Source organism: Chenopodium album, chromosome 7 (assembly GCF_948465745.1).
Source record: "Chenopodium album chromosome 7, dcCheAlbu1.1, whole genome shotgun sequence".
Lineage (NCBI taxonomy): Eukaryota > Viridiplantae > Streptophyta > Magnoliopsida > Caryophyllales > Amaranthaceae > Chenopodium > Chenopodium album.
In genome coordinates, this window is record NC_137840.1 from 22,887,325 (window position 1) to 22,912,469 (window position 25,145).

Below are 25,145 nucleotides of genomic sequence, written 5' to 3' on the forward strand. Positions count from 1 at the left end.
TGTGGTTATTTTGCAAAATTTTCTATTTTTGATAACATAGAATATATTACATTGTGATGCAGCATTTTATAACTAATTTTTTTTTAAGTACATGTTTTTTTTTTATATATCTGTATAACAAATTTTTTTTTAAAAAAAAAAATGAGCCAAATCATATAAGAAAGTTATCAACAACAAAAGATAAATAATTATAGAAAAATTTCTAATCAACCACCGTGCAACGCACGGATACTAATCTACTAAGGGAGAATAACGGTCCCTAGGATATTTGTACGGTTTTTTTTTTCAAATGAAAAAAAATGTTAGGGTCAAATTTAAACAAAACAAAACAATTAAATGTGGCATAGCCATACCTATTAACACATTTTTTTTTTATTCAAATGAGGCCAAGCCAAGAGAAAGAAAATAAACAAACTACATTCAGCAAAAAAAAAAAAAAACGAGAAAGAAAAACACAACTACGAAGGTACTAGGCGTGGGAAGGCCACATCCCTAACATCCTTCCCAAAATACTACTAAGGCCTAAAGGAATAAAATTAAGAATATCTAAGTCGGTGTCTTGAGTGACTCCGCGGTGAGTCATACCTATTGACATCCTTTTGATAGCTTGTTATTTAGTATAGTATGATTTTAGTGTGGTTTTAGGTCATGATAATGTGATAAATCGATGTTTTAGTTCACTAATTACTCTACTTTTATGCATTTTTATGTATCTCATGCTCCATGGGTTTTGTTTGTGCTTTTGATGCATCTTAGCACTTATTGGCTTGCACCTATGAAGTCTATGCAGTGATTAAGCACGTAAGGACAAGGAAAGAGGCAAGCACGGCTTAACGGAGCTATGAAAGAATGTCTTTGTGTGAAATAAGAGCATTTGAAAGGACTTTTGCACAAGGGTCTACTTTAACTGACTATATCTTTTTTTCTAATCAACATTTTGAAGTTATTCAAATGGGAGATTAAATTTCATCTCAAAAGCTTTCAAGCGACTGGTCACATTTTTTTTTCGACGAGTAATGAGAAAGTTATGGCGGCCTTCGAAAACAAAGCTTGTTTTGGAGTTTTCAGGATGTCCTGCGCGAAACTTAGAACACTGAATATAGCCCATCGGATGCGCTATACATACAAGATAATGAAAAGCTCCGGTTGTTCGGAGTTTCGTCGTCTTCGATAATCAAGTTAGTATTGGAATGAGAATCAACGGAAATGTGTTGATTTTGCTAATGTAGGGTGTTCATTAATTGAGTTTAACGGGCTTTTATTTTATCTCCTATATATGATTGATCACTATTAAGCTAAATTATTACTCTCCTTAACCAAGGACCGAGAGATAAAATTGGATTGTAGCTCCCTAACGCTTATTTAAAGGCCATGAGAATAGGAATTTCTAGTCAATGGAATCTTAGTGTATTGTGAATATGCTTTAATACTTAAGATTATGTTTTATAACCATTATAATAGGATGTAGCTCATGATTCAAGTCATCCATTCTAGCTCGAGAAAGTATAAGTAATTAAGTATCCATGTCTTTTTATATGTATAATTGTAGTTTGTAAATGACTTGATTCCTAAGATTATTTTTATTATTGATTTGTATGTAGTTTATCTCTATAACTTTAAACTTTTTTTTTTTTTTTAAAAAAAAAAAAAAAAAAAAAAAAAAAAAAAAAAAAAACAAACCTTGACTTATCTTATCATAAGTTGACAACTTGACATTTGTAGGTGCTCTCCTTTGTCTTTGTGGGACCGATCCTTATTTGTCCTTTCTACCCACTGAAGAGACAAAGTTATTATATTTTTATCTTTGGTAGCTTAGGTCGGGCTTGATGATGTCTTATCAAGGTTCTACGTGTATGTTCTAGTCGTTCATCTTTGAATATAATTCCTACAATTTGGTTCGTTGCTGTAAGGGAATGAAAGACATTTGAATGATTTGTAATGCATAGGTTAGGTTGTATGTACTTCATATGGAGAAAATTAAAATTAAAAAAAAAATTACTAATGACCTAATACACAGCACAATTCAACTCGATACAAAATTAATTTTTTTTAAAAAAATATAGTTCAATATACTTCTCTAATATAAGATTCAAATCGGATGAAGCACCCCATTGCAGCTTGTTAAGCAATAGTGAGCAAGAATTTTCTGCAAAATTCGACCTTCAATAACTATTCACCTCTTTTTGTGAGCAATCTCTTTCATGATTGTTGAAGTCAAAATGCCAACTTATTTATCTCAACAAAAACAATAGAATTGTTTGTGATGATATGATAGTGAATCCCTAAATTCTCTTTAGTTGGGTACTCTAAGATTAAATTTCATAATTCTTGAAATTGAGGTGTTCTCGCGCTTTCAATTCTAGAAGTGTAAGAAAATCTTTCAAATAACCTCCTATGCAAAGTTATTGGAAAGAAACCATATCGAGAAATAAGATATATGATAAATCCCATATATGCCGCTGATAAAATGCAGAATAGAACCCCAAGTAATAGGTCGTCGATATTGTTAATGAAAAAGTCCAATAAAACATAGATGTTAATCATCATTACCACTGCCAATACTGTCCATGCCACCTTCTGCAATAAAATATAAGCAAAATTAGACCTAAAATAACATTAGACATGATTCTTGAATAAACATATTAGCACATATGAAACATCGAACATATATTTCAAGTACAAACCTCAAGTGTAGGTCCTATCTTAAAAACTTCCATCACCTCCTCCTTTGACACCATAGTAAAAAGGGGTATTAGAGAGAAAGGAATTTGAATTGATTGGAGCACATTAAGCCATTCATTCATAATATCCATTGCCCCATCCGATCTATCAAATATAATAGCTAAAATCATCGTAGGCACTATAGCAAAACTTCTTGTTATGACTGCTCTAAGCCATTCATTTAGCTGAATATTAAGAAAACCTCCCATAATAAATTGTCTAGCATATGTTCCAGTTATGGTGCTACTTTGTCCGGCTGCTAACAACCCGATACCCCAGATATAAAGAATAGGAAGAAGACCACCTCCATACTTCTCCTCAAGGTATCGCCCTGCATTTTCAAGGCCTACACTAGAAGCATTCTTTGTTCCATAAAATCCCTTGGCAAAAACAGTCATAACAAAAAGGTTTATCACGAAGGAGACGAGAAGTGCCATTGATGATTCAATGGAATAGTAATTGATTGCCTCTTGAACTTGGCCAAATTTTTTTACATCTACCTTCCTCGATTGAACGAGAGCGGAATGTAAATATATGTTGTGCGGGGTGATGATGCATCCAAATATACCTACTGCTTGTTGAATTGTCTTGGAGTTAAGTTTTGGTACCAACACACCTAAATCCATTAATATCATGACCATGTTATATAATAATAAACTAACAAACTTAGGTCATGCATGAATTAAAGCTAATATTGCTAATAAATTGTTACCTACTAGAAGCTCCTTTCCACTTGGTTTAGCATCAACAAACATATACGCGAACGAGATAGCCATTGTCATTACCATGATTGCAAAAGCTGCTTCCATTTTTCTTACTCCATAACTCTCAAGAAACAAAAACACAAAGCTGCTTGTCCAAAAAAGAAAAAATGCATATAATTAAAATTTAGACACGATGCCTGTAAAACTGGACTACCATTGATACCATTTCCCACAAGCCAAACCTTTAAAATAGCCCATTCTATAGTTTCAAATTTTTAAATCTACATCTTTTTGTATGAACATATATAATTACAATCCTTTCTCTCTCCTCCTTTCTCTCACCAAAACCCTAGTCTCCATTGTTGAATGTTGAAGGAGCTTCCATCGATTTTAATCGGTAGAAAGCCCCAATCATTGTTTCTTTATTGTTTTTTTAGGTTTATAATAATGTTTCCTCCTTTTGGGAGGAACTTTTCTCCCTCGAAAGAAAGGGTTTCCGATCTCCTTCGAAAGACAAGGGTTTTTCGACCTCCTTCGAAAGACAAGGTTTATCTCCTCTTTTCGAGAGAGAAATTTCTTAGTTTTGAATCCATGGTAGCAGATCTAATGGATTGTCGTAAAATTATTTCGTTGGTGAATCAGAAGGAAAACATCCTCACGGCTACAAAGGATCGTTAGATTGTCTCTCCAACAAGACTGTAATTTTCAGCGATATAAGCAGGAAATGCTCCGCAGTGCAAGATTTACTTGACAATCGTAGTTTTTATGAAGGAAAATTCTATTTGATTCAATATCTTATGTATTTGTTAACGTCGAATCTCTATTGTAAATGTCGTATGACTTTTAATTAATGAAATATTTTTGCTATTCAAAAAATATATATATATATAGCGACACTTGGCGTCCTAATTTTTCGCCAAGTGTCACGCCACGTAGGCGACAATTAAATATTAAAATTACACGTATGATTTATTAGAATATATTGTTCATAGAATAGGATTAAAAAAAAGTTGGATAGATTCCGTAGAATAAAAAAGTTATTTTAGAATTTTATTTTCAATAAAATTTGGATAGATTATTAGGATAAAAATGTTACTTTAGAGTTTTATTTTCAATAAAACTTTTGATTTAGAATTTTATTTTCAATAAAATACCAAAATTCTACATATAATCATTCTCTTAAGTCTAAACATGCAACCGACCTTTTCTTAGATATTCGGAGAAAATGAAAAGAGATCACAACTTTAGCCTTTAGATGATCGTTCTTTTTGTTTGTACATCATTGATAATCATAAACGGACAAGTGATTATTAATCCATGAGTACAAAAATTCAAATAGCAAATGTATTTTAGATAAAAAAAAAAATTATTTAAACTTCGATAAACAACTCAGGCATCGCACGGGGCACAAACCATAAATTAGTTAAGTTTGATGTCATAAATTTTAAATAACTTGTTCCAAAATTTTAACTTATATGTTCTAAATTTTAAAACGTGTGTTCTAAGATTTTTAATTATATGTTCCAGATTTTAAAACGTATGTTCTATTTTTTTTACACGTATGTTCTAAATTCTTTACTCACACTTTCTATATTCGTTTGTTCTAAATTTTTAATCACATGTTCATAATCTTAAGTCAGATGTTCTAAATTTTACTCATATGTTTAAAATTTCATAAAGCAAATTTTTTAAATTTTTAATCACTTGTTCTAATTCTAAAATCAGATGTTCTAAACATATTACTCACACAAATGTTCTAATTTATTACTCATATGTTCAGAATTTTAATTTGAGTCACATGTTCTAAATTTTTACTCGCATGTTCTAAATTTTAAATCAGTTCTCATATAAGTATGAATTCTCACATATGGACCTATTCTCACCAGATCCCTCCCCTATATATATATATATATATATATATATATATATATATATATATATATATATATATATATATATATATATATATATATATATATATATATATATATATATATATATATATATAATTACAAGTGAAACATATGAAAGAATTATTACAAGTGAAACATATGAAAGAATTAGTATTTTATATCTAAACACCAAAATCTTAATCTCTTTTTTCTTGCTTTCTTTCTTTTTTTTTTTAAAACAAAAGTATGGTAATTTTTTTTTTTTAATTTTGTAAACAAGAATGTTTCGGTGGGTTTTCAAAGTAATTTTATTTAATATATTAAACTATTCCAAATGATATTATTGTTGTACTATTTTTAATTCTCACAAGCTTTTTCATTTTTTAGGCATATATGTATAGATTTTAAAACACTTTTCACCATTAGCAAACACTAATTAAGGGCCTGTTCATATTTACTTATTTTCAGTTCAGTTCAGTTCAACTCAGCTCAGTTCAGCTCCAATCAGTTTAGTTCAGTTCAGTTCAGCTCTAATCAGTCAGTTCAATTCAGCTCTTAATTTCCCTCTCTCATAAAATATTCATTTCAGCTTAGTTCAGTTCAGTTCAGTTCAGTTCCAATCAGTTCAGTTCACTTCAGTTTAGTTCAACTCCAATCAGTTCAATTCAGCCCAGTTCAGCTCAGTAAATATGAACAGGCCCTAAATCATCAAGGCGATGACCAGCCTTTAACTTTTTGTCAAACAATATATGCGCATTTATATATTGATCTTAAATCTTTTTTAACTAATTTTAATATCAAATTAGATATATTGAATTTTCATATCAATTAGCTAATAACTTGTAATGACCATAAGCATCACGGACACTAACTAGTTACCACCTAAAATCACTCAAATTTGTTTGGTTTATTACCTAAATTTGTATAACATCGGCATGTTATATATTTAATATTAAACTCCATGTTATCATTATAACCTACGTGCTTTTTCAAGGGGCATCATGCTTTCGAATTTTCAATTGATTTTAATGCTTTACTTATTTAACTCTTGTTCAATCCATTGATTTTGTTGGTGTACACACATTAAAAATTATACTCCATTTATTTTTCAATATATGTAACCATTTAGTTGGTACATGTACAATACATTTTGATCTTAAATATTTGTTAGTATTATTAACAAATATGAAAAATTGTTACTTAAAAACATACATTGATATTATTCTAACAACATACAATTCAATAATAGGGTTAAAGCCAATTGGTCGTGACTCTTGAGTATTTAGAAACATAAGGAATACATAACTTGTTTATAAGAATAAGTTGATATATATGATTTTACATGGATACATCTCACACATATAGACTTAGTAATGTAGTGTTGGATAACCCATGAACCGAAATAAACCTAGCTTTCTTTCTCTTTGTTGTTGTTCTCTCATGAATCAAATGTATGGATTTTAGTGATCCAGCGAGTAGATTTATCAAAAAGGGAAATAAAAGGTTCTACAAAATGAAGTGGGACACTTAAAAACTAGAGAGAGTACTAGTTTTTGGTGGGTTATCCACTTACCTTATACGGAGTAAAAGATTGTGTCTAGTAAAGGATGTTATAATAAACGCATAAACAAATAAAATTGTAGAAATTAATGTAGTCATGCCCTATAAAGTTCACACATTCAAATTCCCTATTCCGATCCCATAATTAGCGTTTATATTGTCCTTATAGATTATTTAAGCAAAGAATAAAACAAATTACGACTAAAATATAAAAGGTCCAAGATAGAAGCTTACCAATCAGCTGCAGTAATGACAACACTAGCCCAAAGAGGCAAAACACCATTAGTTAATATTTGAATGGCTATAGCTGTACCAACAACCTCCTGGATATCGGCAGCGATAACCGCTACCTCTGCCATAACCCATAGTAAAATCCTGGCCCATGGAGGGTACTCCTCCCTACATAACTCGGCTAAGTGCTTGCCTGTCGCAACTCCAACTCTTGCGGATAGAAGTTGAATCAAAAGTCCCATTATTGTTGACCATAATAGCAACCAAAGCAGTGAGTAACCTGCTATTGCACCTGCTTGTAGATCACCTTCTATATTTCCTATTAAAAAGGCAAAAAATAGTAAGTCACTAAAGTATAGGTAATTGCAAATATTTTTATTTAATAATGGAGGGAGAGTATAAATTCTTTACTTATTTAGTCATATTAGTTTTAGTATATACTTTAGTATTTCGATAAAATACAGTACCTAGATAATGATGTTTAGGAACAATGAGTCATCAATTAGTTATTTAGAAAGCTCAATTAATTTTTTGGTTTATTGAATAAAGTCTAGCTCAACAACTCAGTTAGTTCACTAATTCAATTATAATTATAAAAGTAAATTATTACAGTATCATTCCTCAAAATTAAAACACTGATTAGTCTCAATTTCGAAAATCATAAAGTCACTATTACATCAAGTATCAACTAATCAGAATTATTAATTTCTAAAAAAATAAAAAAAAATTCTAATTAAAATCATTAATAAACAACTCAAAAGTCACAACCTACAATAATCAAAACATAACAAACCACTGATTCAATCAATAACTTAATAAGAATAGAAATGTAAATCTAAATTAAAGTATAATTATTAAAAATTAAAAAGATGCAAAGTCTCAAACAGATCAAATCAAGATTAATTTTGACTAAGAAAACTCACCCCACTGTCAGTATCATCATGTTGAATCCTTACAAGTTCATTTCTATTGTAAGGTCCAGCCATTTTACCAAAGGTCGCCTCCATTGTTAAGATATGAAATTCTCAGCAAATTCAACCAAAATGTAGCAAATTTTATGTGGGTCGGGCCGCGGTATTTTGGGGAGATTTGAAATGGTTATTTGCTCACTTTGTAAGAAATCCAAGCAAAATGAAAAGGGTATATCTTTTTCTTCCAATTTCCCTTCTTGGTTAAAGAATTCTTGTGTTCTTGCCATCAATTGAATTCTCAAAGTGCATGTGCGTCATTTTTCGATTGGATTGCAGCTAGTAATTTAAAGATTTTACGCAGGTGGGTTGACGGTGGTTTCAAACTTTCAATGGGTAATAGGTAGGGCCGGGATTTATGAGTGTAGTTTCGGTGGGGCTGGGGGATCGTGGAAGGGTTGCAGTGGTGTTCGTCGGTGGGGGAGTGCGGTTGGGTTGCGGTGGGGTTGTGAGGTTGTGGTGGTTACTGGTTTTAGGGGTGGTTTTTTTTTTTTTTTTTTTTTTTTTTTTTTTTTTTTATATACATTTTTAATTTAATTTATAACATCATAACTAAATATTATTGGTTTTTTTTTTCGTCAGTGATGCTACACATACAATGGTTGACAATACCATTATATGCATGCCACACCAAAAGGGAGGAAAAAAATAAGAGTAAAAAATAGGAAGAAACTAAATGGGAAAAGTGGACCTCAAAATGCAAACCAATCAAATACAGTCAACAATTACAACAATTGTATGTGTAGTCTTCTCTCTCTCTCTCTTTTTTTTTTTTTTTTTGCTTTTTAAATTATTGTTGATGAAAAAAAAAATATGAAAAATAATAAATTAAAGTCCCTAAACTATTGTTGACTAGGCAAAGTCCCTAAACTATTTGGTCAAAAACACCACTCAAGGTGATTGAGAGACCAAAAGTGCACATACAAAACATGGGGGACTAAAAGTGCACAAATACAAAAGATTAGAGACTGTATTTTACCTTTACTCGTATTTTAGCTTAACCCCTTAGCTTTAACGTGAAAAGCTACTTTAATTTATATTCGGTATGTTATTGCATTAAATTGTTCAACTTTATACTCTATATATTATTTTTTGTTGTCCCACTTGTTCTTTGCATATTTTTCGATGCAATATTAGTTTCAAGTATCTCAAGATAAATATTACTCCCCTCGTCGACCCTTTTGACCTAATTTTAGTTCCAAAATGATCTACCCATTTGCATTAAAATATTCTCCAATTTGCAATAATAATTGTGCAAAGTTAGCTTACTCATGTAAATTTTGTTTTTTCCATATATTTTTATGACTTTCTCTCTCTACTTTTTTGCAAACCCCATGTGAATTTCATTTTCCAATATATTTTTACTACTACCTTTTTTATTTTCTTAATACCCGCAAAATCAACCCAAATGGGTCGTTCTTTCGGGGATGGAGGGAGTACAATTTTGTTTAATTTTTTTTACACATCTATATATTTTGAAACAGGAACATTTACAAGAAATCTAGAGTGCCTCGTGGCTTTTTATCTTAAAATTCTATTTCTTAAAAAAAATTGAAATCCTTTTTTAAAATAGACATAACTACCTTTTTTCAGTTTCTTTTTTACAGTATTTTTTTAGTAGTAGTACATAGTATCGATTTTCAATTTCTATTCCAAACAAAAAAAAAAAAACCTCATTTTCCAGTTTGGAAAACTCTTTCATTCCCACTTGCCTTTTTCCCCTCTTCTCTCTTTCTCTTCAATAATTCTATAATTTTGATCAAACCACGTGATACATCTTAAACTATTATTCCTTGCAAAGTGGCTAAGACGACTTCTTAGTTTCAGAAAGCACTTGCGACAAAGTTCCTATTAAACTTACTCCCAGTTTACTTGCAACATTTTGACTGGACACGCTTGTCGATGCACATGTTTGACCATTAATATCTTTAATTATATACTAATATAAGCCATAAAAATTTTATATTAAGAAATTATACATTACAATAGACCTAAGAACATATTACGAGTACATGATTATATTGGCTTTCAAATAATAGCTAAAAAACATAGTTAAAGTGAGATGTGTGAATGTGCAAAAAGTCAAAACGTTGCGAGTAATTTAGGACGGAGGGAGTATTTGTCAAGATAAAGGTTAAGTTCTTTGCTGTCGTTGTTATATGATTTCTCAAATTGCAATTTAGGTACAAATTATATGGTTGAATCAGACAAATTTGATGGTTTAAGTTTGGGTCTTTAAAATATATTACCTCCGTTACATATTATTTGCAACGATTTGACATAAAGTAAAAAGGAAAAATGTCTAATCGTTGCAAATAATATGTAACGGAGGTAGTATGATTGACAAATGTCATTGTTGCATTGAAGATTTAATTTGTGGGCATCACTTACTATACTTATACTTTTTTAATGGATAATTTTGTATGCAGTATTAATCGTACTTTCGGATGGAATTATTATGTTCAACAAATTATATTTTATGTTAAAATGGATTCCTTCATTCAAGTATTTTACGTACCGCTATTGAAAGTTCCACATTTTTTAATGTTTTAGTTCACTTATCAATTAATTTATATTACATTTTGAAATATAATCAATTATCATTGGTTTTATTTTTATTATTATTATTAATTTGTTACAATTTGCTTACTGTTGGATTTTTGGGGTTTATATTGCATTTTTTTTTATGTCAAACATCTTCATTAATAAAGCCAATTTAAAAACTATGGTTAATCAGTAACTTGTAATTTGATGCTTCATATAGGACGTATGAATTTATGGTTATGAGAATTTTGATTAGTTTTTAGAAAAATTTGTTGAAAACCATCTTATAAAAACCAAATTTTGTTGAAAACCATCTTATAATTTTTTTTTTTTTTTTTTTTTTTTTTTTTTTTTTTTTTTTTTTGTCAAGGCACACTTCTTTTAATTTTTTTTTTTTTTTTTTTGTTGAATCCCACCACTTTTCGGATTTAGGCTATTGATTGACATTTCCAATGTTGATTAGCATGTGCACGTCATATGACCCATTTATTCATTAAACCCCACTTTTCTATTATTTCCCCCTTTCCCTCCATTCTTTCCCCCTTAGTCACTTACATTTCCATGCAATTGTATAAAAGGCTATAAAAACAAAATTATGATGAAGAAGAGTGACGAAGAGGGGAACAAAAGGAGGGAATGGGGAAAAAATAAAAGAAAAGTGGGTTTGAGTGGGTTATGTGAGGTGCACATGTTAGTCAACGCTAGAAATGTAAGTAATTCGTCGAAATCCGAGGGAATGGTGGGACTTAACAAAAAAATTTTTAAACAGGTGTGCTTTGACAAAATAATTTTAAAACGGGTGTGCTTTGACAAAAAAAAAAAAAAAATTATAAGATGGTTTTCAACAAAATTTGGATTTTATAAGATGATTTTAACAACTTTCCTAGTTTTTAATAAGTTTTGTTAATATAAATTGAATTTAAATATCTATAGAAGTATTTGACATTTTAATGGATTTAAAGCTTATGGATTTAAAGGGTTGTAAATATTATTAGAAAATAGATGTTCAATTAAATTCGATAACCATATGAAACAAACATTTCTCATATAAGTATAATTGCATATGATTTTAATTTGTTTCATTTTGCAGCCAATGGGTGTTTTAGAATTTTGGTTTAGTTTCATTTCGCAACCGGGGGTTTTTGAATTTAACACTACTATAAAAAAAATTCTACTATTCTTAACGAAATTGAAATACTAGGCAAAAATACAAATACAAAAACAATTATTATAATACATTAAACCGCCATGCATTGCACGAGTTTAAGACTAGTTTAGGAAAAAAATGAGATGAACCTAACAATGCCTTACATAATGGCCTTGTTTGGCAACTAGTTGTTGGCTGTTGGTTGCAGCCTGCTGGTTGTTTAACTTGGCTTGTTTGACTGACTGTTAGTATTGGTTGTTTAATCATTTGTTGTATGTAAATATGTTTGGTAAAATTAGCTGTAAGCTGTTGGCTGTAACTATGCAAAATGATCTTAAAGGACATAATTATGTGTTCTTATTCATTTATTATTAGAATTATTAATTACTAATTACTAGTTACTAATTTTTAATTATTAATTACTAATACTAAATACTAACTACTCCGTATTAATTATTAATTATTACTCCGTAGTAAATACTAGATATTAAGTATAAAAAACTAATTATTAATTATTTATTACTAATTTTTATTGTTAATTACTAACTATTAGTTATTAAGTTACTATTATAACTATTAAATATTAAGTGCTAATTATAACTAATTATTAATTATAGACTACTAATTATTAATCATTAATTTTAATTATTAATCATTAATTTTAATTATTAATAATTAATAATTAACTATTATATATTATTTATTAATTATTAAATCTTAATTTTTAATTTTAAATTATTAATTAATAAATGCTAATTTTTAATTATTAATTAATAAATGCTAATTATTAATTATTGATATTAAATATTATCATTAATTACTAATTATTAATAATTAATTACTAATTACTAACTGATTAATTTTTTTTAATAATTACTAATTAATGATTAATACTTTCTAATCACTAATTATCAATTATTAGCTATTAATTGTTACTAATTATTAATTTAAGGAACTTGGCGGATCCTTTGACGAAAGGATTAGCAAGAAAACAAGTTGGTGAATCATCGAGGGGAATCGGACTTAAGCCACATGATACATTACATGTTACTAAAACTTTTGATTGTGTGTTCATTGGATATGCCCCTCGATGATTAAGTATTGATCTCCTAATTCATCTACCAAAGTTTATTCATGTATGATTCCTAGGTATACTTTGACGTAATTATTGAGAAAATTATTAATATTTACTTTATATTGGGCATAAGTTAATATTAATATTTACTTTATATTGGGCATAAGTTAATATCAAATATAAGGGCTATTAAAATTTTAGGAATCCACACCACATCATTGAAATTAATAATATTTACAAAAATTTGGTTAAAATCTTTTAAAAAATCTTTTCCATATTCACCACCTTTATCGGTTCTAACTCTTTTGATTTTAAGGTCCAATTGATTTTCAACTTCGGCTTTATTTGGAGTGATGTATGTGATGTGAGGGTCTTGGATTAATCTTAGAGTTTCAAGGTTAGTCCACACTTTGTTCTTGACCAAGTTGGATTCCTCCACCACTGCCGCAATGATTTCTTCCTTTTCAACAACATTGGCTTGGGAGGTGTGGTCATCTTTCTTTGCTCCATGCCTTCGGTTGCATTGGTATGCTTTGTGTCCAATGATTCCTCATACATAGCAAGCACCTTTTGGCTTTTGGATTTTATTGTTCCGGTGAAGTTGTTTTTGGACTTGTTGTAATAAGTTCCTTAAATTACATTCCTAGTTCTAGCATTTATTCCTCACATAATTGAGAAATGTAAGAATATAATTTAGGGATGGAGGGAGTAATTTGTTTAATGAAAAGCTTAAAGTCAAAACCAAAAGGCTAGTAAGACTAGCTTTTTGTTTTTGGCGAAAAAGCTGGCTTTTCGGCTAGCTAAAAAGCCATTTTCCAAACATGTATTATGATTGTTTGACCAAAAGAAAAAGCCAATAAAAAAGCCAGCCAATATGTGATATGCAAAATTTGTCTTAGAGTATAGAGCAACCGTTAATATGCAAAATTTCATTTCTATTCGAATCTATTAACATTCCTATTGGGACAAACAAAAATTGAAGGGATTATACACACCACATTTGTTAAAGCATATGATTTGTGGTTGTCAGGAAAAAAACAATTATCATTCTACTTTTTAATATCATCACTCTCACTAGTTATGTTGGTATATGTTAACTAAAGGGCTTATATAACGCAATCATCAAAATTAACATATACCTGTATGAGGCAATATCTATACTAATATTCAATCATAGGAAAATTTAAAGGCCATATAGAGTGCCACATAGGATTATTTATTTATTTTTATTTTTTAGGGTAGTTTTCCTACTTCCAATAATGCTTTCATATCAATTAATTTCCCAAATGACACTAACAATGCTTTCGATCATTATCATATCCCAAATGACGCTATTCCCCTGAAGTTTCTCTATTTAATATTTACAAATAAATTAATTTCCAATTATTAAATGTTACTTGATCAATCATCTTTATTTCTCCTACCTATAATCTTTATGAATTTTTAAAGGTTAGTTACAAGTGTTCATCCCCTTATATTAATTTCATATTTTAAGTCATTTTTTACATTTTAATTTCTCTAAACTTTTTCCATTCCTTTATGTGTTTTTTAAGTTCTTAATGATAATGGGGTTGATGGATGAGTTGATTTTCGTTTTTATGTAATAGTCTATTCAAAATATTAGTTTTGTAATTTTTGTGATAGCTTTCATGAATTTATCAAATAATTTTTTTGACATATATTACCAAATAAATTACAGAGAAACATCTGTAAAAAAATAATAAAAAAATAATTACAGAGAAACATACCTTTAGTTTCATAAAATCTATCACAAAACGGCAAAATTAATACTTTGTAAATAAATTTTTGATGAATTTAATGATTTTTTTTTTGTTTAAATTATATTGTAATTACCTAATGCAATTTGTGATGATATGTACACCTATTAATGCAAATAATAATATTTTTTTTTCTGTGGTAGATTTCATGAAATTAAATGTATGTTTTTTTTTTTTTTTTTTTTTTTTTAAAATTTTGTTTAAATGAAATTAAACGTAAGTTTTGTCTATATAAAAAATATATTTTACCAACAAATTTAACATGGACATCGTACGGGCTAAATACTAGTTTAATTTAAAGATTGTAATAACGAGTAATTAAAAGTGTAGGTATTAACATACATACATTATTCATTACCTGGATCCAAAAATGCAATACTCATTAAAATGCCAGGCCCTGTATACAACCATAGCTTCTTCCATGAAAAGGGTGGTGTTTGAGTATCATCAAATTGTTCCACTTCTATTACACCATATACTTGTTGTGTAAAATATGATGTAACTTCTCTATCTTTCTCTTCTTCTTCATAATAATTATTGAGAAATTCTTGAAAGATTGTTGAGGACGAAGAGGCGACATTGGAAGGTAAAAGTTTATTTGCCTCAAAGGATTCATAATCGTTTTCATTATGATTTTCAAGGGGAAAATGAGAATCCATATTGGTAAGGGAGCAACATTTTGCTATGAAAAGTTTGTTTCCTCTTTTGGTATGTGCAAGTTTGTTTGAGTTTTCTATTTAATTTGTGGTTTACTTTAGTGGAAGAAAATTTAGGATACAAGATAAAAGATCCCCTAAAGTTCTGATTGTTAAGAAATTTTTAAGAAATTCACCCAAAATGTAGTGTTTGGGTTAATGCATAAAAAAAATGTAGGATTATAAAAATTTGTTGGTAAAATATTTTATCTCCATGTATATTCAGTAATATTTTTTTTTGAAATAATATTCAATAATATTTTAATATGTAATACAATTATGAAGATAAATGTCAACAAAAAAAAAACAATAAAAAACATAAATCTAATTAAACAAATATTAAGAATTGCTTTTCTAAAATATGGAATTTATCTGCAAACTAAAGAGATATGTAGTAGATATGTAGTACTTGGGACAAATTATGTTGATATATATATGATTTAGCAATAAAATGGAGTCGTAACGGAAAAGAAAATAATAGGCCCCGCCTTTTTATAAAAAAAATATGGTTGATTTAAGTGTATTAAATAACAAACTAATACTTCATAATTTTTAAAGTTAAACATGTTGGATAATATCATAGGAACTAAAGATGGGCACGGGCCGTGCCCGTGCCGCCGCGGGCCGTGCCTGGCCGTGCCGGGGTGGTGCCCGTGCCGTGCCGTGCCGTGCCGGCTCCGCGGCGTGCCGTGCCTGGGATTGGCACACCCCAGCCCACGGCACGGCACGGCCCACGTGCCTAGCGGGCCGTGCCGTGCCGGGCCGCGGGCCAAACCGTGCCGTTTTTAATTTTTTTTTTTTTTTTTTTTTTTTTTCTTAAAAAAAAAAAATAAATGTTAAAAAAAACGAATTAAAAACAAAAATGCATATAATAAAAAAAAATACTAGTGCGATAATCCGAAAACACAAAAAATTGAAGAATAACTTATTTTATTATATGACGGTAGCCGACTAGCCGGTACGAATATACGATAATTCAATAATACAAAATTACAAAATAAGTAATGATAATTAAAAATCGTACAATAGTGTATGAATATTGAATAACTTCATTTATTATACGGAATACGAAGTTCGATAATACAAAAAGAATACAATAGTGTATAATGTAAATATGTAATCATGTAATTATTATTGGTCGTCTTCGTCTTCGCCTTCGTCTTCATCTTCATCTTCGTCTTCGTCTCCTAGAGGTTCAAGTTCATCCGCCAATTGAGTGGATTGAGAACTAAAAGAAGTCGACGTTCCTTCATCGTCGTCGTTTTGTGCATAAGTACGATCTTGAGAACGAGTTTCGGCATCCAACCAATCCTTGAAGCAAACACACATTTCAAGTGTTTCGGGTTTTAGTCTTGTTCTTCTATCGTCTAGAACTCTTCCCGACGCACTAAAAGCTCTTTCGGAAGCAACGGAGGAGACTTGGATAGCAAAAATATCACGAGCCATTGACGACAAAATTGGATGTTTCACGGCTTGTGATTTCCACCAATCGAGGATGTCGAGGCCAAACTTCTCTTCATCGTCCATGCCTTTCATGAAGTCGTAACTTAAGTACATTTGCAACTCCGAAACATCGCTTTGAGTTCTCCTAGATGATGATGATTCTGTACCTGAATACTTAGACATCAAGTTAGCAGCTTGTGCAAATAAACCTTTGGTCCGTTTACTTACATTTTTGGATGTTTGAGAAGGGGCAAATCGAGACACGGTTCCATATTTACTTTCATAAACATTATATAAATTAAAAAACTCATCTGTCACCTTATTCTTAAAAGTTTCAACATCATCTTCAAAATTCATGTTACTATAATAAATATCAATTAATAAAAAGGTGCCATCATATTTTTGTCTAGGATCTAAAATGGAAGCAAAAATATAAATCATAGGAATATCGGTGTAATATTTACGCCATTTATCCTCCATGGATGGAAGATATCCACGATAAACATGTTCTGATCGGTGTTCCGCAAAAAGTTGTGCAAGTAAACATGCATTGCTAAGAAAAGAATGAGCACAAGGATTATATACAGAAGAAAAACAATGTGTCATACCATATAGTAATTGTAAAAACTGCATATATTTTTCACAATTAGCCCAATCATCTTCAAGTAAAGCATTTTGTGGATATTTCATATTATAAAAAAGTGTTAAATGAACCTTGTACTCGATTGCCCGACTCAACATTTCATAGGTGGAGTTCCACCTAGTTGGACAATCCGGTGCTATTTTTATGGTTTTAATCCGTTGTTGCCTGCAAAAACCTTTCCATTCTTGCCATCTCATGTTAGAGCTATTAATAGTGCAAATAGCACTCCGTATTTTGTGATAAAATGGACCAATTGCTTGTGTTCCATCCTTCACACACAAGTTAAGAACATGACAAATGCATCTAACATGAAGTGCATCTCCATTTAATATAACATCGTGCAATTGGGATTTGACCAAATTCGCACTATATGTCATAGAAGTTGCATTATCGAAAGTCATAGACATGATTTTATCCCTAAGACTATATGCATCAATGGCTTCCATTAAATGATGTGCAATGTTAAGACCGGTATGAGGGTATTCAAGCATTTTGAAATGAATGATGCGTTTTTGTAACATCCACTCATTATCTAACCAATGACAAGTAACACATAAATAGTGAAGTCCGTACCCACCATCCCATGCATCGGCGGTTAAAGAAACTCTACTAGGAAGATTAGCTAATTCATTTACTAATCTTAATTTGTACTCTAGATAAGTCTTCATGGCAGCAGATCGGACGGTTTTTCGGGAGATTTTTTTGTGTTTTGGTTGTAGTGCTCGGTTAATATAGTTGTTGAAGGCATCATTTTCGGCGAAAAGAAAAGGTTGTTCTGCATGTACAATCATTCTCCCAAGTTCATCCCTATCTCTCTCGTAATTGTAAATGAAACCTTGTGGATGGAATTGAGAAATTTTAGGTTGGGTTGGATCACTAGATGGTCCACCACATTTTTTTGTATGTCTACTAAGGTGTCCCGTCCCTCCCTTGGTATCGGCCGAGAAAATTTTACCACAAGTCCGACACTTGCATTTTTTTCCATCTTTACTTAATTGATAATGTGCCCAAACTTCACTCTTTCTTTTGGTTTGAGCAAAATCCTCTTCGGTACACCACTCTAATATGTTAGGATTTTGGGTGTTGGGCATGTGAGTGGATGGTTCACTCGACCCGGAAGCTTGTGTTTGGCTACCTTGGGAAGGAGGAGGAGGAAAAGGAAATTCATATTGTTGATATTGGGTTTGTTGAAATTGGGTCCAAGGAGCCATATCATCCATTTGTTCTTGCCCTCCCATGTTTTGGGGATGAAAGAAAGGGGTGGAAGTGTTTGGAAAGGGCATGTTAGAAGAGGGAAAGGGCATGTTAGGGGGGGGGCATAGACATTGAAGTGTTTGGGTTTGGTGGTTCCCTACGTGCTGACTTGGCTTTTCTAGAGGAGGAGGAAACGTTCGGGTTTGATGCCATGATTAATTAATGATAATAACACAACTAACAATAACAAAGTAACAATTAACAACAATGAGATCAATGAGAATTAATAAGTAAGTAGTTTTTATATAAAATAAATTTTCAAAAATAATTATAATAATAGTAGATTATCTAAATCAATGAGATCCCAGGTAGGAGAGGTTAGGAGCGACGTTGTCCAGAGCCCAAATCCCGCCTTAGACAGATTTCAACAATCCAAATAACCCACAATTAAAATAGAAAGTAGTTTTTATATAATTAAGTAGTTCTAAGTATACAATAATAATAATAATAATAATAATAATAATAAATTAATAATAATAATAATAATAATAATAATAATAATAATAATAATAATAATAATAATAACAATAATAATAACAATAACAATAACAAATTAAAAAAAGTTGAGTTAGATCTTACAATGACGCTTCAATGCTTTCCCAAATTTATAATTTCTCGAATTTATAATTTCCCGAAATTTTAATTTCCCGAATGTAAATATAACAATTTTTTTTTTTTTTTTTTTTTTTGGTAGTAGACTAATAATATTAAAAATGTAAAATTTATAAGAGAGTAGGAATTTTTTTTTTCTTTTCACAAAAGAGAGGAAGATTGTATGTTTTTTAGGAATTTGAGAATTGAGAATTTGGGAGTAAGAAAATTAGAGAATAAGAGAGAAGAGATGAGTTGATGAATTGTGAAAATTTTGGAGGAAAATATGAGGTATTTATAGGGGATTTGGGTGGGAAATGGGGTGGAAAATATGGCCGTTTATAGCTGTTGGAAAACGGCCATAAACGGCCATATTCCAACGGCTAGTGGCACGGGCCGTGCCGTGCCGTGCCGTGCCTGGCCGTGCCGGGCCGTGCCTAGCCGTGCCTGGCCGTGCCGGGCCGTGCCACGTGCCGTGCCGGCGGGTCGTGCCGGCGTGCCGGCCCACGTGCCGGCCACCGTGCCGCCCGCCGTGCCACGGGCCGTGCCCGTGCCGGTCCCAAAAAAGTTGTTCACGGCACGGCCCACGGCACGCCGGCGTGCCGCCGTGCCGTGCCGTGCCGGCCACCGTGCCCGTGCCGGGCCGTGCCGGAGTCGTGCCGGAGTCGTGCCGGGCCCGTGCCGCCCGCGTGCCGGCACGGCCCGTGCCCATCTTTAATAGGAACCAATATCAAATGACTTGTGAATTATATATGGACATCTACTCGGTTCTTTCATAGGTCATGGTCGATGTTTACGAATGTGTTTATCATTTGGTTTTTTTAACCTAGTAGTATGTACATAGGTAAGATTGTAAGAATAAAATGCAAAGACTATTAGTATTATGTACATAGGTAAGATTGTAAGAATAAAATGTAAAGACTATTAGAATTGAAAGGTAGAACTAGAGGCTAACAAATTATATAGTAAATAGGAGATTAAAGCAAGGCATGGACTTCTTAGCAGTAGTTAAAATTGATAAAAGCAAGGCCTATGACATGGTTAATTGGAATTTCTTTCAACATGTTGTAGGAAATATTTAAAGCATTACCCCAAACTTGAACCCCACTGTGATCATCCACTTAAGCATGGTGGCGTTCATAGGGAAAGAAGCTAGAGCAAAAGAGTCTCCAACAAGTTTTAGGAACTTGTAAACCGTCCACAAGGTGAAGGTTACACCCCTTAACGATCCAGGAGATCGTCAACTCAAATAGGTCTGGAACCATGGCTGGAAGTTCGGGGATGAAGGTACAAATCCAACCTAAAAGAGATTGAACCTGTCCTGATAATAGGCCTCTACTTTATTCTGATCGTATTCATGTGCGCTTACTGACTAACATGCAATCAATAGGTTTACCCTAAACCTGTTTAATCTATGTTGGTTGAATATTAATGCACAAATAACACTATTATTGGCGATCACTTGAATCATAATTAAATTAACCCTAAACAAGATTAATAATTATCTTATTAAGCGTGATGACAAGTACCAATTCCCTTTAAACATGTATAAAAGGTGTGATCAAGCAATAACAATAAATATATATCAAGCAACATAATAATCATAATAATTAAATTAATCATGTTAAAGCATAATAATAGCAAGATCCTAGGCATGATACTAACAAGATTAATAACAAACCCTAGCATGTCACTAAACATCAAAAATCAAATATATAGCCCTAACATGATACTAACATGAATATTAGGAAAGAAAGTAAGAAGCATCGCAAGAATCATAATAAGCATATTTGATATTATAACCTTTTCCCTAAACATGATACTAGGAATCAAGATAGGAACCTAAACATGATTTCTATATCATAATATCAATAAAAAAATTAAAGCACTTACTTGGATGCCTCGTACCTCTTTCTTTCACGTTTAGGGCGAAAGCAACTTCGAACTTGGATAGGTGTGTCTAGATCTTGTGAATGCCAAATTTTGTTTGAGAAAAGCTAGTTTAGAAAAGAGAGAGAGAGAGTATCAAGAGTTTCTTGATGAGAGTTGGTGATAAGAATTGATGAGAGTTGAATTGAGAACTGATGATTGAAAACTGAGGTTTTAGAAGGCTATTTATAGAGAAAATCAGCCGGATATGATAACAAATGAATCAAAGTTTCGAAAAGAATAAAACACGTCGTTGTCGCCAAACATGCGCCTGTCGCCAGACGCTGCGCATGTCGCCAGACGCCAGGTCTGTCGTCAAGCGACAGACGTGTCGTATGGCGCTGCAATCAGTTTTCCACCCGTTTTCTTATTTTGATAAAATTTAAGCGTACGAGAGGGTAAATTTGTAATTTCCTTAAAACACTTATTTTATTCTAATTAAAACTCTTAAAAGTAAATTTATCAATGCTTATCAAATTAGGGTTCAAAAGAACCTTCTAGAAGATTCTAAAAGACTATAATCAATCATAATCGCATTAGGAATGATAAATCAATAATAGGCCCTCCTCTAGATCATTGGGCCGCATATGAAGATCAAACCGGGCCCAGTTTAGTAATTTGGCCATAACTTCCTCATTATTCATCGGAATTGGGCTTATAATATATCGTTGGAAAGATCTTTTTGAACCCGACCCAACTACACTATTATTGGACCCTTGATAAGGCCCAAACCAACTGGATTGGCTGTTTTCACGAAATAGGTTTTTAAAAACAGAGAGAAAGAGAAGAAATAAAAACTAACCGCAACACTAGACTTTCCACACTTTCACTTCATTCAATTATGGTTCAACGTGAAAAGTACTCATCACTGGGTTTGGTTTTGGTGAGACACAAATGGGTGTCTACAAAAGCCCCCACTTTGACTGAGTTTGGAGAAACGCAAGTTTCAAAAACAAAAGTCAAAGTAGCGATAAGGACGGAGAATGATTCAGGACGTTCTGTGACTCTAAATCATTCTTGTAACACCGATACTTGCAAAACTAGCATTAGTTGAAACAGATAAGAGAGTTAAGAAACGCGTATCTTTCACCGTCGAGCACACGTCTCTAGGGTAACCAATTTTTGTTGCATTTGTTGTTGTGACAACCTTCCACAAGCTAGGGAACACAATCGTGCCATTTGTTTTGACGATCTTCCGCAAGCTAGAGAATACCGCCTGAAGAATGCTACGCCTGTAACTGCCTCCAATTCCGTCGTGATAGACTTCTACAAGCTAGAGAATCCCGTCGAAGATTGCTTCGCCTGAAACGATATTCTAGCGCTTTGTGACCATCTTCCGCAAGCCAGGGAACACGATCGAAGATTGCTTCTCCTGAAACTATCCTCATTTGTTGCGACAATACCCTGAAGAGTATCACCGAAGACCAACGCCTGTCGATCCTTTGCTTTTGCTATGCAATGCGTCGGCGCTTTGCTGCTTATGAACCGGTATGTCGGTGCTTTTGAATTGTGAACCAGTATGTCAGTGCCTTTGCGTATGTATGAACCATTATGTCGGCGACTTTTACGATGAGCCAATGTTAAGGTGCTTTAAGCTAAGTGAGACGATCATTCATCAAGTCGATCACTTAATGTGATTGTAACTAAGCCAATTACTAAATCATGCCAAAATTGCTCATAAGGGCTAACTGGCGTACCAAGGAACCCAAAATTGCTGTACAAGGTCGAAATAACCATTCTGAGTGGCTTTGAGATGTGTCGCCGCTGCAACGCCGCTGGCGCCACGATTTTGCTCTGTCGCCAGATGCTGCACTCTGTCGCCAGGCGACAGAGCTGTTGTTCGGCGCCAGAATCGGGAATTCCGTATAAATCCTCTTTTCTTCTTCATTTTGCTGCCACTGCTCTTCTTACTTCGAGTTCGCCGCGAGAGTTCGAATTGCTCAATCTTGCTCGTTTCTCAGCCAAATTCGCTCAAATTTGTTGCAAATCAAAGCTTTATTCATCTAGTTTCCTGATATATGTAAGTTTTTTCCAAACTAACTCTAATTTTGATGAATTTTGCACATGTTTGTTCACGAATTTCTTGAAAATTCGAAACTTATATTGCTTAATCTGCTTTGTTTGTCAAATTTTATGCCATGAAATTGCTTGATTATGTTTGTATATTGCCTTGGGAGTATTTTGAGACTTGTTTGACTCAATGTAGTGAAGAAACGAACAATTCACTTTTTTTGAACCCCTTAAGGTCGGGAAAACAATGTGACTCATTCTTGATGTTTTTGCTAGCAATTCTTGTCCAATTTGTCACAATAATTATCATAATATTGCAAGAAATTGTTTGGATACTTGAAAAATGCCGTATATGCTTGTATTGAAATTGTGCTCTGTTTTAGTACTACGTACTATGTTTTTTGCGAACATAGTATCATGCGGCTAGGCGAACCTTAGATACTATAGAACCTTAATTTTTGTCAATTTTGCACAATGTAGTATGACTAGACAACGAGGTTCAGGTTCACGATCCCGAGACACGTGACGGGAGCATGAGCCCGTTGAAGAAGATGCCAACCTGTCCACTTCTCCTGGTCCCTTCCCCGAGTGGGATGAGCGGACATTGTACTTTGCCCCCTGACCACCACATTTCTGAGAGGGTGCGTCGCGGGATTACTGGGGGCAGGAGGCGTTGCCACGGCTCTGGCAACGACACCCTAGGCAAGCTGTACAGGACGTACTTCAATGTCGATGAGGGGTTACGACTTCTCTACGAGTCTTGTGGGCTGACTGCCCTGTTTCAGGCCACGCAGGCCATGAGCTTTTTTGACGGGGGTCACCGCGTGGTTCGTGCTCTGGTGGAGTTTTTCTTAGGACACCACCAACACTTTTCACTTTCCTCGGGGTGAGATAATGGTCACCCCAGCCGACTTCAGTCTCATCTCAGACTGGAGTTTAGTTCTACCGCGCTGCCGTTCGACAACACCATCAGCGTCTACTCTCCTAAGGTTGATGAGCTGCTGGGTTCGATTGCTGTTCGGGTCCGTGCTGAGGTGGAGCCATCACGATTCAGCTCCAAGTGCATTCGCCGGTCTACTCTGGCGGCAACTTTTGAGGATGATGTGACCACTCGAGAGCAGCGGGTGCGCATCTTTACACTTAATTTGCTGTCAGGGACGTTTTCCCTGACAAGGGTAGTAGGGTGCTGCTTTAGTACCTTCTTACTGTCCGCGATCTTCACCTGATCGGGACTTATGACTGGGCCAGCTTGGCCTATGCTGATTTTCTACGCGCATTGCGAGACTCCTGTCGTCACCGGTCTTACACGGTAGACATCACTCTTTCCGGCTTCTGGAGAGTCGTAGAGGTATACTTCGTCTCTTACAAAGTTAGCTCTAAGCTCTTGTTAGCATTTGCTGATATCTTTTGTCTTTTGTAGATTTGGTTCTACAAGTACTTTCCTTCACTTGCGCCGGCGAGGCCATCACCACGTGAGTTTCCTGTTGGCGCCTGTTGGGGAGGCCGCTCCAGCCAGGCGACTACCGCCCATGTTCGAGAGCTGATCCTTTCTGTATGATCTTTTGCATAGTTAACATCTTCATATCGCTTTTTGGTAGATCTTTATCTCATAGGCATTCTTTGAAGGAGCCTGAGGTGCTATACTGACCATGGGGCGGTTTGGTTATCCCTGGGCTGGCCGCGCAGTACATAGCTGAGCGTCGCTACTTCCTAGGAACATATGGGGCGGCGGCGTACCTAGGAGAGAGAGTTGCTATTCAACACTCCTCGGAGATTCCTGTCGTCCCTACTCCTCCGCCACGTCACATGTTCAATGGCGTGAGGCTGCTCAGCATGTCGGAGAGGTCGCCTGCCGGTACCCCTTGGCGATCTCATGCGATCCCAAGGCGGTGCTACGAGGAGGAGTTGCTGCCGTTGTTAGCTCCGGCCCCTGTTATGTCTGCGGAGGCGGCGATATGAT

At 33.4% G+C, this 25,145-nt stretch overlaps 1 protein-coding gene across 1 annotated transcript; it reads right to left on the minus strand.

Annotated features, from left to right (window-relative positions):
* Positions 1-2,569: 2,569 nt before the first annotated feature.
* On the minus strand, positions 2,570-15,279 carry LOC145640087 (metal transporter Nramp2-like). Its single transcript, XM_081691398.1, has 4 exons — positions 14,979-15,279; positions 7,112-7,427; positions 3,434-3,570; positions 2,570-3,337 (listed from the first exon to the last, which is right to left on the minus strand). The coding sequence occupies exons 1-4, from the start codon at positions 15,277-15,279 to the stop codon at positions 2,673-2,675; spliced, it is 1,419 nt and encodes a 472-aa protein (XP_081547524.1). The 3' UTR covers positions 2,570-2,672.
* Between the last annotated feature and the right edge of the window lie 9,866 nt (positions 15,280-25,145).

Excerpts from the sequence above, each read along its gene's own strand:
- LOC145640087 (XM_081691398.1), bottom strand. The coding sequence starts at position 15,279 with ATGGATTCTCATTTTCCCCTTGAAAATCATAATGAAAACGATTATGAA. Across the intron at positions 7,428-14,978 it reads TATTGCATTTTTGGATCCAG|GAAATATAGAAGGTGATCTA; the intron begins GTAATGAATAAT and ends CCTTTTTAATAG. Across the intron at positions 3,338-3,433 it reads TGGAAAGGAGCTTCTAGTAG|GTGTGTTGGTACCAAAACTT; the intron begins GTAACAATTTAT and ends TAATGGATTTAG.